The sequence below is a fragment of the Truncatella angustata genome (genome assembly GCF_020726525.1).
Source record: "Truncatella angustata strain MPI-SDFR-AT-0073 chromosome Unknown BKA67scaffold_5, whole genome shotgun sequence".
NCBI lineage: Eukaryota > Fungi > Ascomycota > Sordariomycetes > Amphisphaeriales > Sporocadaceae > Truncatella > Truncatella angustata.
Window position 1 is genome coordinate 935,464 of NW_025763385.1, and position 13,516 is coordinate 948,979.

The window sequence follows — 13,516 nt, forward strand, 5'->3', positions numbered from 1 at the left end:
GATATTGCCAGAATTTACACATTAAAACAAAGTAAGATCAACACTTGTACTGAAATCGAGCTTACCTGTGACCTACCTGATGACCCAGACGCATCGAACGGTGGGACGTATTTGCTGTTTCCATGCTACCTTCTGCCTTCTGCGGGAGTTACGGCGCTCAACTCTGTACTGGGAGCGAGCCTCCTTCGAAGGCTTCAGCCTACCTAGGTCCGCTTTTCTTTTGGTGTGAGGTTGAGCTTTTTGTTGATGCTTCCATTGAAACGGCGCCCATTTGGCCTCGCATTGACAGAGTTGTCGGGCTTTCAGCCTCCCACAACTCAAAGCATCCGTCATCGCCTAGATCGATCATGGTCGGATTGTGGTCGCCCTGCTTCATGGTATCAAGTGACACGTAATATATCTTATCAGAACCCGGCAGTTTTGCCTCCTCGGCTTTCACAAAAATGTGGCTAGCGACGTATATAACTTCTTCTCGTCTTGTGAGAAACGCACTGTCAAGTAGATGTCGGATGGAATTGTCTTAGGCTTTGGGTCGTCATCCAAAAGACGTTCTACGTTCTTACCGTACTCAAATCTCGTGCCATGAGCCATTCCGAAGATTGCATTGTGTTCGAAACCGCACGCATGAGCGGCCGGGTAGGCGATCTCGATGTTTTGGCCTCTAATACGTCTCTCAATCGGGAGCAGTTCCCCTTTGTTTCAGTAGGCTCTGGCCGCGGTTCTTTTCTTGTCGGACGCATCTTTCGTGATGAGATCAACGCGGAAGCCACCCCAGGCTCAGACTTTTGATTTCTCGATGGAACCCTCCTCATGTCGAGTCCGGTTGACTTGTATCCGCGAAACGGGAGGAAACTCACTTCCTGGTGGAATCCTGTCATGATAATTCGATCGTCTGCTGAGATCACCAGTGAGTGGGTCTCACTTCTTTGATCGGTCCTTCATTAACGTCGCCCAAGTCCGGAGTTCTCCCCGAGCCCCTCGGAGGCACGAAAGATTGTACCGATTCGGTTACCATGGTATGCCGGACTTGGAGGATCCTGAGGGACACTGCCCAGGAGGCTTCCATCCCGTCGCTATTTACGCTTTCCTCGCTGCAGAGGAATGGTTTGAGGTACACCATAAGCTTTGAAAGGGTCACTGTGCCACTGTCTGGGGTTTGCTTTGGTATCAAAAACCTACAAGGGATCGCTGTCAAGATTTTGAAGGCGGAAAACTGAACAGAGGATTGTACCGAGATGAAGATAATCAAACATCTGGCTGGTATTAGTGCTGAAGAGCTTGAAGCTCATGATATGTTTCTTGATTCCGAGCACTTTTGGCTGGATGGACCAAACGGGCGTCATCTCTATCTTGTCTTTCCGTTACTGGGTCCCAGTGTTGGAAATATCGATTCCAATGACATGGGTTTATACATTCTAGAACTCCTGGTGGATTCATGTTATTAGATCTGCGAAGGGTTTAGCTACTTGCATAGCAAAGGAATTTGTCACGGAGACCTAAGTCCCGGAAACATTCTTTTGCGACTTGATTAAGTAGCAATGGGAGGCAACATATCTGACAGAGATGTAGAGCGATCGTTGGGCACCCCGAAAGGATATCTACTCAAGACGACATGCGGAGAGAGTCCACAGCTTCATGGCCCTCAACCTGAAGCGCTCGTGGTAGAAGGGTCTATAGAAAGGGTGAAACGGCGCTACAAACTAGGGAAACCAGCAATCGTAGATTTCAGTTTGGCGGGGGGTTGGCAGACAATCCGCCAAAGTCTCCAGATTTCCAACTGAGATATACAGCCCCTGAGCTCATTTCCCGATGCGGTCCTTGAGGCTATGCAACGGATATATGGGCGCTTGCAGCGACTTTGTACGAAATTTGTACTCAAGGGCCACTGATCGACCTACAGATGCATTACCCACACATCATCGAAGGATGCTCGTGGGGATTTGGACCATATCCTGTAGAACTAAGACAGAGGATCAAGGATCGAGTAATGGCTCAATACCGTTCTTGTCAAGCAGATTTTGGGTCAGCAGCAGACACACCGAACGAAATAGAAGACTCGCAAAATATGGATGATATTCATCTACAAGACAATGTTGTTGAATGGCTGGAAAATCAACAAGAGTTCAAGAAACCATGAGGATGGTCCATTCATATGGAGTTTCACCTGCCGGCTGCTTCGGCGTAGGCTAGAAGGGCCGGACGCTGAAGAGACTGCCCTATATGAGGTCGTATCTTCTTCGCTACAGGATGGCACAGAAAAGGCATCAAAGTCAGCGTCACAGGCAACAGATCCAGAAATGAGTACAACACCGGACACTCTAGATGAATCAATCCAAGCACCATCTCCACCAGCGGAGATTGACCAGAGCATTCGAGTGCCCAGATCGCAAGTGCATGATGCAGGCCGCTGCGATGATAAGTCTATTGAGGGTGACAGTGATCAAGCTGTCCGCTCCGATGATGGCGTCGAGGATCCAATACTCCAGGACAGGATAAACATGGAGGATGTGCTGAAGCATGCCTGGGTTGAAGACCGTTGAACGTCAAGATCTCCCACGAAATGTCAGCTTCATGGGGCTGTATATCGCATAGCATAAGAAGATAGCGCGAGGCTCCTAGTCTACCAACGAGTAATGATGATAGAGTTTTGGTAGATTTGGGAGTATTTTCTGGATTATACCAAGGAAGTCCATCAGCTATCAATACTAAGTTCAATCCCCAAACGTTGTGGTGATGGCTACCGCTCGTCAACACTCACTCCCCCCCTGCTGACATGGAATATTCCATAAAGACGAGAGCTGATAGGTCGGGTACTGTAGGGAAATATGTATTTGCTGGCAGAGCTGACAACTGGCAATGGCGTCCTCGGCTTCGGCTTGGCCGTTGGCCTTATTACATGCATACCCACTTGGAAAAAGATGGGGGAGTTTGGGAGCGAAGGATAATGAGTGGGTGCTTTTCAACCGCCCAGCCGTGATTGGTCAATGAGCATGTGGCGCAGGGGCCAGCGAGAAGATGCGATCCCGAAAGCCGCTGCAAAGTGTCATGCTGAGCTGAGGGAAACAATTCAAGGGGGTCGCTCACCGAGGGGCGAAACTTTTATCAGTTGCTCGAGCCTCCCCGTCGGCGGAACTTCATAAACTTCGCAAGCTTCAACAAATCCCACCAGTTCCTCCCACCATCCTCGCGCCATCTTTTATGGTTAAACGACAAGGCCCGCGATACATTCGTGTTTCTTGCTGCTTCTCTGTGTTTGACCCTCATCGTCTGTGCGCCATTCCACCTGGGTGTTCAGCGCCAATCTAGATCCCCCCAACACATCACGGTTCAGCTTACCGCCCGCCGCACATACTCTCGACTCGACTATCATCACTCTACCGCAGCCCCCGCCGACAGTTCAGAGTGCGCGACCGGCCCAGCAGTCTACGCTACGCTGAACCTACAATGTCTTTCTCTAGCCTTGTGCAGGACCTTGCCATCCGCGACAGCGGCGTTGCTGCCCCTCGCCGTCCCCGAGCTGCACCTTCGGTTTCGACGATAGATGATCGTGCCTCTCACGTGTCGCGGGCAATGTCCTATGCGAGCACTGCTGCGACCAGCGTTAGCATTTCCGGCGATATCTCGAGCCAACTCCATGGCGGCTACCACCATCCTCTTGCTCGCTCATGGCAAGCCGAGCGACAACTGACCAAGGTTAGTCCTCACCCGAGACCCGGCAACTGCAGCCCCAGACTTTCATGCTAACCGTTGCGACGCAGTCAATGCTCATCTACCCTATCTTCATTTCTGACGACGAAAACGACGAATCACTCATCCCAGCCCTGCCCGGTCAAAGGCGCTGGGGCCTGAACAAGCTTGTACCTTTCCTGGAGCCCCTGGTCCACAAGGGCCTCAAGTCAGTGGTTCTGTTTGGAGTACCTCTGAAACCAGGCACCAAGGATGCTCTTGGCACTGCTGCCGATGACCCGAAGGGTCCCGTCATTCAGGGTATCCGGCTGTTGAGGCAGAGGTTCCCCCAGTTGTTCATTACTGTTGATGTCTGTCTCTGTGAGTATACTTCACACGGTCACTGTGGTATTCTGCGCGACGATGGGACATTGAACAACCAGCTCTCGGTGGACCGCATTTCCGATGTCGCCCTGTCGTACGCTCAGGCTGGCGCCCACTGCGTTGCACCTTCAGACATGAACGACGGTCGCATTCGGGCTATCAAGCTTAAACTCATCGAAGAGGGCATCGCACACAAGACTCTTCTCATGTCATACGCCGCTAAATTCTCCGGTTGCCTCTACGGGCCCTTCCGTGATGCCGCTGGTTCGGTACCTTCATTCGGTGACCGTTGTGCCTATCAACTACCTCCGGGTGGTCGTGGTTTAGCTCGACGCGCAATTGTACGAGATATTGGAGAGGGTGCAGACATCATTATGGTCAAGCCCGCCAGCCAGTACTTGGACATCATCAGTGACGCAAAAGAACTCGGCAGAGACCTCCCGGTTGCAGCTTACCACGTCAGTGGCGAATTTGCTATGGTGCATGCCGCTGCAAAGGCAGGTGTTTTTGATCTGAAGACGATGGCATTCGAAGTCACAGAAGGTATTCTAAGAGCTGGCGCCACCATCATCATCAGCTATTTCACTCCTGATTTCTTGGACTGGTTGGACAACTAAAGTCTTTTATGGTATAGATAAAATGCATATGCTTGAAATTTCGAGCAAAGGAGTTCAGGTTGGCGGCATGGAAGACATTTGCTTTAATCTCAGCGAGTTGAAGGACTGAGATATGACGAGTATGATCTACGTTGTATATTAGAGGATACCAAAATTCTCGAACCATGTCCGGGTTTTGTTCTTTTTCCCTTGATGTTAACCCATCCCTTCTCTGCTGTGCGTGACGATCAAGGGACACACACAACAGAGTGCGGAAAATCGTAAACGGATATGTACTCTATATTCCAGCATTTGCATTGTGATGTAGTACAAGAACATAATGGAGGTATGGAACAGCTCAGCACAGACATTCAGCTGGCAACTGTTGGCAGGCTTGGTTCGCTCCCAGACGCAGCTCCCGGTCGGAACAACACTGCCATTGTTTCAACTTCTATTAAGCATCACGATTCTGGAACATCCAAAACATCGCTGATCTCTCCAACATGCCTCGCAATGGATATGATGCACCCACCATTGGCCCGAACTAACTGTTTAGCGATACCAAGCTTTTTGTAACCCCTGCGGATCTGCTGCTTCAATGCCTTCTACGGCTCTGGCCAAAGCCTTCCGCGCATGGGCAACCCGGCTGATCTCGCCCATTGTGCCTCGCAAACGGCCATGCTTGACTCTAGGCGTTGCAACAACATTCTTCACGTTTGGCGCGTAGCATCGATCTCCGTCGTGCCGGGCATATGAGGATGTTCTTGTACAGAAGATCGTCCGCAAGTGGACGGTGTGACGTTCGGGCAATCTGTTCTGATAATGCAAAGCTACGGTACCAGTGGATGCCCTATTAGGAAGTTCTACATACTGCAGTGAGTTGGACGATACCTACTCTAATAGTGAGCAGGTGGGGGTGATATCTGTTTGTTTCCTCTAGATTGGCGGTATTCTTTCCTTCAATCGTCTTGCTTCTTATTTCAATCAACCGACCTCTCTGCCCTGTTGATTAATGTGGCCAGGTGCTTCACGGTAATTGTGATAATTTTGGACCTTTAAATCTGAAACCACCAACACTGGGGCTCATTAGCTCGGGCGAGCTTCACTATACCCACTACTCCACAAGTCACCCGACGCGAGACAGGCACTGAACCGGCCGTGATTCTTGGCCTGGTTTTCTGTTCGGCAAAGTTGCCGGGGATTGTATGTCGAGATACTTTTACATTCTCAAGTAGTTTTTGTGTCGGGTTTATTTTTTGTTTTTGCAATTCTTTCCGGTCCGTGTTTCTAAATGCGGCTGGTGGTGCTAATCACATCAAACGACGACCATCACCTTTGCTCTCCCTCCCCATTGCCGGACAATGAATGGCTATGCTGCCTCGAGGCTGTCCCTCTCTCATGAGGAGAAGATTTCTCTGATGGAGGAAAAGTCGGCTTCTGACGTGGAAAGCGAAAGCGGGCGAACTGACTTGGAAAGCCGATTCTCAACATCCCAATGGTTCAAGCATATAGGCATGTATCCGAGAGGATCGCGACTTTCTTCTTGGACTTCGACGCTCTTGCGACTGGGAATATTCTTATTGCCCAGCTTCGTCCACCACAAGTTCACACACGAGCGCGTCAGGAGCGATAGGGTTGGACCAACAGCCTATCTTGACGGCGTTCGTGGGCTTGCGGCACTCTTTGTCTTCTTTTGCCACTTCTTCTACACGGCGTTCTCAATAGCTGATGGGTATGGGCGAGATGGTGCCAACTACATATTTTGGAAGCTCCCATTCATTCGCTTATTGTTCAGCGGACCGACCATGGTCTGCCTCTTCTTTGTGGTTTCGGGATATGCACTGTCTCTAAAGCCATTGAAGCAAATTCGTAGCCGCTCATTCGACGGGTTTTCCAACACCATGTCTTCTTTCATCTTCCGGCGCGCATTTCGCCTGTTCTTGCCGACAGCAATATCCACATTCACGGTAGTCATCCTTTTACAACTCGGAGTCTATGAGATCACCCGGGAGTTTGCGGAGGACAAGAACTTTGTTCGAGGCGTTGTCGAAACACACCCACTTCAGGCATACACTCTGAACTGGCAGCTCTGGCATTGGGCTTGGGAGATGTTCGACTTTGTACATGTCTGGGGATGGGAGAAATTCGGAGGAAGCACAATGTACGATGTGCACCTGTGGACCATTCCCGTGGAGTATCGCTGCTCTATGATGTTGTTCTTGGTGATGTTTGGGCTTGCGAGAGTACGAACCGGGATTCGGTTTGCCTGCCTAGCCGGCATAATGTGGTTCTGTTTGCGTAACGACCGCTGGGAAGTCGTTCTGTTTCTGGCCGGTATGGGGCTCGCAGAGCTAGACATTATCCGTGGAGCACACAACCCGCCACCGCAAGCGCAGCCCCCGACAAGTCCAATCTTGCCGTTCGATGAAAAACCAACACTGAAGGCGCGAGACCCAAGAGGGCTGTTTTGGATTGCACTTTCGATACCGGCCTTGTATCTCATGTCTGAACCAGACTTGGGCACAGAAGGTGTTCCAGGCTGGCAGTTTCTGGGGTCATTGATTCCTGAATATTTCAGTGACAGATATCGATTTTGGCAGATATGGGGATCCATTCTCTTCATCTTCTGCGTCGCCCGATCACCGGCATGGCAAAGCGTCTTCAACACGTCTTTTGTGCAGTATTTTGGTCGTATTAGCTACTCCCTCTATCTCATGCATGGTCCGGTTTTGCATACAGCCGGATTCATGATCGAGAAATGGGCATGGTCCATTACTGGTACTGAGGGCTCTGCATACCCCCGAGGCTTCTTTCTTGCGGCTATTTTCAACATCCCTCTAGTCATTTGGGCTGCGGATGTATTTTGTAGGGCTGTGGACGTCCCGACGGTCAAGTTCTCGAGATGGATCGAGAGCAAATGCGTTATTAAAGATTAGAGCGGCAAAATCTGTTTCTACGTTGGAGATTTGTATATATTTGGTTTGGTGTAATTTTCTTTGGACGTTCCAAAATTGGAAAGATCACTGTACACTGGCATATGGATGGCAAGGCGTTGGGGTCAATTGTTTTTCGGAGTTAGTCAACTTGAACTCGGTTACATAGTTCAAAGCTTGTAACATAGTAGCATTTACAGGCTGGGACAGGAGAGTGCAATCAAACCTTTCGAACTTGAACGTTGAATCGCCGTTGACCCACGAAATGTGTATCGCGCGCATCGAATAAAAGTCCTGATGTTGGTGTAACTCCCTATTAGAAACCCCCCGTGGCGTCGATTTTGCCTCGCCCCAAATATATCCACTGTCCGCGGGTTAGATTAGAGTTGTTTCACAGCCTTGGACAACAGGGCCCCGCTCTCACCTGGCAATGATGCTCCTCCCCCCAGATGTTATCCAATACAAACAACTTTAAAAGCTGCAGCTTCCGTTCGCGCTTACAGGGCTTTAGGCTTGTCGATTTTGTTTTTCTTTGTTCCCTGTATTTTTTCCTTGGTTTTTATTTTTATTTTTCTTCCCTCTCTGCTCCCACTGACCTACTGGGGCATCTTTGATAGCCACTTCGTTGTGGCCCGTATAGTGCGGCTTACGCGGACGTGGTTTGTGTTATATTAAACACCCCAGGCCAAGACGGCAGGCTAGTGATTGCCGATCCTACCACAGTACAAACCCCTGCTAGGGGGATGCATCGGGCGCGTGGCGGGTGGGGGCCTGCTTACCTCTCGATGCTCTTTAGGCAGGAGGCTCTGTCGAGCCTGTGGGGGAATGGAACTCGAGTCTATCTTGAAAGGGTTTTCGAGAATGCTGAACGGGCAAGTTGAGGCAGCAGAAAGGCCTTGGAAGGTTATGTATATATATAAAAGTCGTCGTAGTGGCATAACTCGCTTATGTCAATTCGTGGTATCATGCGACTCTCGTGCTTTTCTTTACAACTGCAGTGAAAGTCCACAAGCACCAGTTCTGACCCCTGAATGCTAGACTAGTAATCCCTAATGCTACGATTGCGGACATTGCCTAGAATGGAAAGAAAGACCAGATGTTTTCTAAAGAATAAAAAAAATGTTCATATCCGTGTTCCGTCAAACTTCTAGGTTAGCCGGTTGCACAACCCTGTCAAATTGCATCCCTTGTTCAACATTCAGGCTTTAGCAAATGTAAGGAAAGGGCTTCATCGATATTCGAACCAAGCATGTGTTCCCACTTCCTCGAAACCAATCCTTTCACCCAGACCCAGCCATTTCCTGCCTGTGAAATTTTGTGTCCGAGCTCTGCTGTGGTGTTTGGGTAAACCCGTACACCGACTAGTTTGCGCTCACTGATAACAATACTGCTGGGCATGTTGAGGGTACTTGGCATTAGGGCATTCTTAATATGAAGGCCATCGTCTACTTTGCCCGATTGAATATCTCTCAAACTTGTTTTCTTCAAGACTATCTATGGACCTCCCAGGGTCATCTGAACAATGTAGATCGCAGCTGCAGTTATAATCAAGACATACTTGACCAGTCTCTGAAGACTCCGAGTCCGAATTCGAGATTGATTCTTCTCTACGTTGGTACCCAAAATATATTAGAGCCAGCTCTGTCGCGGGCTTCACGTTTAGGGACAGGAGTTGGAAGTGCTCAGCTTCCAGGTCTTCCAGGCGCCGTATTTGTCCCATTTATCCTCCATGATAAAATCCAATTCATCATCGTCCTCATATGTCGGGTTAGATATTGACTGTATGGCTCCTGTGTTGTGAGCAGAGCCAGGGAAAGCCATGTAAGTCGATACGTATTTTTGTCTTGTTTTTCTGTTTGGGATACCATTCAAATTTGGAGAGACTTAATAGATTTAGCTAGAAGTAGATTCAGGATAGTGGGGTTGCTCATAGCAGGGTGAAAAGAATTGTAATGCTTAGTTTCTCGAACTTGCAACTTCATTTCAGGGTTATATGCATTAAGTAAATTGACCTAAGTATTTTTCGTTGAAAATCACTCGTTTGGTAGTTTCAGAACAACTTCATGTGTTCCCGTCTGGGCGGGATACTTACCATCAACCCTTGGGAGGTATCGAGAACTAACAGTGATATCATAGCAATATTTATAATCAATAAAGCTTAATAGAAGAACACAGAAATAGGTGATGACGTTTGATTTAATAAATTGAATCTCTATGAAAGAGAAAAAGATTTAGAGTGGGTTCTCAGAATACGCCGAGAAAAGAAGCTAGTCGTCTCCGAACATGGATCTTATTAGAAAATCATCGAGCTTTTAGCAGAAAGCCTCTACCAATGTTGTTGCGAGAGTCTGAGATCATAACATAGATGAAATTGACAAGGCACTATATCAAGTTAATCAACAGAAACACTTGAGAAGAAACGAGAGAACCAATGAAATTTGAGTAAACAATTTCATGAAATACGCTGTTAACATTTGAAATCGCACGGAGCACACTTGCACTCCTAGGCTTTGCCATTTCTCTTTCGGACCTTTCTATCTTGACGCCTTTTCTTGTTTGTGCTTTTGGGCTTTCCCAACGATGACTTTCGAGCATTATGAGGTCGAGCCTTTGAGGGTGCCGATGGTACAGGCTTGGCAGCGTACTGTGCTTCAAGGGCCTCCATCAACTTAGCTGTCTCGTTGTCGGCCACCCACAGCTCGTAAATTCTGTCGTCGCCATCTACGGTCAGTTTGGGATCACGCTTACCATCTTCCATAATTTTCAACGGGACCAAGACCTTTTTGTTCTTGTCAAGCCCTGTCATGGGAACTAAGACTTCCTTGGACGTGACGAAGACGTGTCCGCTGACATTGTAATTTTCTTCATCCATCGAGAATCTCAAGGTCAAATGGACATCTGAAGGCATCGTGAGAAAGCCTTTGCCAGCTTTGACTCGCTTACCATTACGGTAAATCAGCCGTGTGTTATGCGCGGCTCCATGGATTGTGACATGAGGAAAGCCGCATGCTTTGGCTGCCGCATGTGCGACTGCAATATTCTTTCTGACCACTAACTTTTCCTCCGGTAACAAGTCATGAAACTCTCTGGACAAGGCTTTCTGTTCATCTGTGGCGTCTGTGCTGTCGAGTTCATAGAGGAAATGGCGCCAAAACCGAACCTTGGGGTCCTCGAAAGTTCCTTTACCGTAAGACCATCGTACAGTCTTCGTCTTATCTTTATCGGGGAGCGACTTACTGCTGGGCACTCTATCGCCATAGTTCCAAGTAATACTGTGATCACAGCAAGTACCTGTGCTTAAATCCTGATCTGCCATGTCAAGTTCTTTGTTTCCCGGATTAAGATCTAAGATATTTCCAGTCGCTCTAGTTGGGTGTGTATCTGTGTATCCGATAGGTTGTTCTTACCTTGGAAAAAGCGAGGGTATACATAGCCGTAACAGTTCTTTGAGGGCTATTGTCCCTTTGACGATAAACGGTCTTTTGTGTTGAAGTATTAAAAGCCAACGAACTTTCAAATTCCAGAAGTCTCAATGGCATTGTTTGAAAGGTGACATGGTTGCACAGTAAAATCATTAGAAGAACAAGGGTGACCACTCATCCAGGAGGCTTACCACTTCCGTACAAAACCTAGTAATTGTGTGTCTGTGACGATTTCTTTGTACGGACGAGCCTTTGTAGCGTCACCAAAGGAATCACCTTGTTTTCGAGCCTGGAGATTTGTCCAACAACCACGATCATATGCGTTCGACATATATCATAGGCAATATCACTTGGTTTCTTTTTATGACGAAACCATCTGACGTATCTCGAAAAATGGCTCACCAAATATCCTCTGTGCCCGATGCTCATGAGAATGGCATAAACAAAATAAGAGACAAGGGATCTGACCTGTTGCATGATAGCAGAATTGCCAATACATCAGAGACCGGTACGCATCTACCCGGAGATAACAGGAGACTGTACAAAGTATGTTGGGATGATATGACGGAATTGGAAGACCCGGAGAAATACCGTGCCGGTGGCTTCCACCCAGTCAATATCGATACGTACCTAGATCTCGAGGAGAGATTTGAGGTCCATCACAAGCTTGGCTATGGACATTACGGAACAGTGTGGGCATGTTTTGATACCAAAAAAGAGGATTGGGTGGCAATAAAGATACTTCAACACCGAGACTCAAATGAAAATTGTCCAGAACTCAGACTACTCGAGCAGTTGGCCGGGATATCTGTAGAAGAGCTTGAGGAAAATCACATCTTTCTCGCCCGAGAATACTTCTGGCTTTCAGGTCCCAACGGGCGACACCTCTGTCTTGTTAACCCCCTACTCGGACCAAGTATCCGGGATGTGGAAGATGTTGGACTACATACCCCTGAGTTACTTACCGACATTTGTTTCCAAATCTGCAAGGCCATCAGCTTTCTACACAGTAAAGGGATCTGCCATGGGGATATAAGCCCAGGAAACATTTTATTTCAGCTGGATCAGGAGGCGATAATGGAGGACGAACTCTCCGGTCGACAGCTGGAACGGTATCTGGGCGAGGTACTCGCCTTCGACTTGGCCACGACTTGGGGTGGTACCACCGCGCCATACGGCCCCGAGAAGCTGTACCTCCGGGGCTCGACAGAACAGCTGGAGCAAAAGTACAGAACGGGGAAGATTGCAATCATCGATTTTGGACTCTCATATCTTTCCAAAGACGACCCAAACGAAGGCCTGGATTTCCAGATATCCTATGCCGCGCCAGAACTTTTGACGACGACGGGTCATGGTGGGCCCTCAACCGATGTCTGGGCACTAGCGGCTACCCTCTTCGAAATTCGCACGGGTCGGCAGTTCATCGACGATGACACTGATGAACCTGTTCTACTCTCCGATCTATCGCGACAATTTGGCCCATATCCCGAAAACCAAAGGGAAGGCCTCGAGAATGTACTGAGCATACTAGATGTGCCATGCAAGCCAATATGGGGTGAGAAAGTTGAGTCTTCTTCCGAAGCAGATGAAGGCGACGTTGAGGGACGTGTATACTTACCGAAAGATAACGCCGAGTGGTTGAAGATGAGGCAAGAGTACATAAAAGGCAGCGGCTGGGATAATCCTTTACAAGCGCAACTCGCACGCATGTGGACGAGGATGGCAGCACCTGATCTAAAACATCCAAAAGAAGATACTGGGGGTGACATAAACGCAGTGAAATCAGCGCCTGTGATGTTAGAAGAAATTACGGAATTGATCACTTCGTCAAGTGAAAGTCCCGTGAATCCAGGGTCTAAAGTCCTCTCTTGCGAGGATTCGAGCCGCGAACTCAAGGCAGTATCCGCGAAGCTAGATCACGAGCAAATGAAACAACAACCCGAAGCAACTACGACGTCTGCAGCTGGGAAGATAGACGAGAAACCAGAGCTAAGCGAATGGGAAAAGGGGCTAGATGAGTATTTGGATTGTGAGTTCGCTCGTTTACAAGAGTGGACTCGGCGTGACCCAGGCTCGTGGGCGGATCACACTTCAGGAAGAGAGCGAGACATCGGGTTTGCAGCCCATTCGCCATCCCTAAGGAGCCTTGTTGCGAAAACTGGAGATGTATATATTTCGGACTCTGAAACTGAGTCTGGTTCTGATGGCTCCAATGGCGAAGGCGATAACGAGAACACCAAAGCATGTCTTGCTGGACATGATAAAAACACAACAGCTGCAAATGACTTCCAGCCAAACACCTCTAAAACTGATACTGCAGGTCCGCCTAACGATGATTGTGACCGGCATTCACAGAATAGTGGATGCGGTACGGGTGATATCAGAAAAGCGCGACACAAAAGACCTTCGGGTGCTAGTTATCCTATTCCTCGGAAGCGGCAGCATGTCAAGTATTCACTTTGCGTTAGTGACAGAGACCTGGTCGGTATCCAACTGCAAGAGGATGGGCACAAGC

The 13,516-nt window shown here is 48.6% G+C and overlaps 8 protein-coding genes across 8 annotated transcripts; 5 read left to right on the top strand and 3 right to left on the bottom strand.

Moving 5' to 3' along the window:
• Positions 1 to 1,373: 1,373 nt before the first annotated feature.
• On the top strand, positions 1,374 to 1,892 carry BKA67DRAFT_567504 (uncharacterized protein). The gene has a single exon (XM_046102979.1). It carries the CDS (start codon positions 1,539 to 1,541, stop codon positions 1,779 to 1,781), a length of 243 nt encoding a protein of 80 aa, XP_045957048.1. The 5' UTR covers positions 1,374 to 1,538; the 3' UTR covers positions 1,782 to 1,892.
• Positions 1,893 to 2,090: 198 nt separating this feature from the next.
• BKA67DRAFT_692086 (uncharacterized protein) lies at positions 2,091 to 2,940 on the top strand (the record flags this gene model as incomplete). Its single annotated transcript, XM_046109201.1, has 1 exon — positions 2,091 to 2,940. One exon carries the CDS (start codon positions 2,091 to 2,093, stop codon positions 2,538 to 2,540), a length of 450 nt encoding a protein of 149 aa, XP_045957049.1. The 3' UTR covers positions 2,541 to 2,940.
• A 138-nt stretch (positions 2,941 to 3,078) lies between these two features.
• On the top strand, positions 3,079 to 5,057 carry BKA67DRAFT_567508 (delta-aminolevulinic acid dehydratase). Its single transcript, XM_046102980.1, has 2 exons — positions 3,079 to 3,693; positions 3,759 to 5,057. The coding sequence occupies exons 1-2, from the start codon at positions 3,445 to 3,447 to the stop codon at positions 4,665 to 4,667; spliced, it is 1,158 nt and encodes a 385-aa protein (XP_045957050.1). The 5' UTR covers positions 3,079 to 3,444; the 3' UTR covers positions 4,668 to 5,057.
• Positions 5,058 to 6,007: 950 nt separating this feature from the next.
• BKA67DRAFT_536495 (acyltransferase family-domain-containing protein) lies at positions 6,008 to 7,582 on the top strand (the record flags this gene model as incomplete). The annotated part of the gene is made up of 1 exon (XM_046100161.1): positions 6,008 to 7,582. One exon carries the CDS (start codon positions 6,008 to 6,010, stop codon positions 7,580 to 7,582), a length of 1,575 nt encoding a protein of 524 aa, XP_045957051.1.
• Positions 7,583 to 8,033: 451 nt separating this feature from the next.
• BKA67DRAFT_567510 (uncharacterized protein) lies at positions 8,034 to 8,671 on the bottom strand. Its single transcript, XM_046102981.1, has one exon. It carries the CDS (start codon positions 8,515 to 8,517, stop codon positions 8,278 to 8,280), a length of 240 nt encoding a protein of 79 aa, XP_045957052.1. The 5' UTR covers positions 8,518 to 8,671; the 3' UTR covers positions 8,034 to 8,277.
• Positions 8,672 to 8,770: 99 nt separating this feature from the next.
• Positions 8,771 to 9,299, bottom strand: BKA67DRAFT_536496 (uncharacterized protein; the record flags this gene model as incomplete). Its single annotated transcript, XM_046100162.1, has 2 exons — positions 8,771 to 9,073; positions 9,138 to 9,299. 2 exons carry the CDS (start codon positions 9,297 to 9,299, stop codon positions 8,771 to 8,773), a joined length of 465 nt encoding a protein of 154 aa, XP_045957053.1.
• Positions 9,300 to 10,082: 783 nt separating this feature from the next.
• BKA67DRAFT_659449 (uncharacterized protein) lies at positions 10,083 to 10,895 on the bottom strand (the record flags this gene model as incomplete). The annotated part of the gene is made up of 1 exon (XM_046107441.1): positions 10,083 to 10,895. The coding sequence occupies one exon, from the start codon at positions 10,893 to 10,895 to the stop codon at positions 10,083 to 10,085; it is 813 nt and encodes a 270-aa protein (XP_045957054.1).
• A 499-nt stretch (positions 10,896 to 11,394) lies between these two features.
• Positions 11,395 to 12,408, top strand: BKA67DRAFT_518452 (kinase-like domain-containing protein; the record flags this gene model as incomplete). Its single annotated transcript, XM_046098009.1, has 1 exon — positions 11,395 to 12,408. A coding segment is annotated over one exon (1,014 nt), but the record flags the coding sequence as incomplete, so codon positions are not given.
• Between the last annotated feature and the right edge of the window lie 1,108 nt (positions 12,409 to 13,516).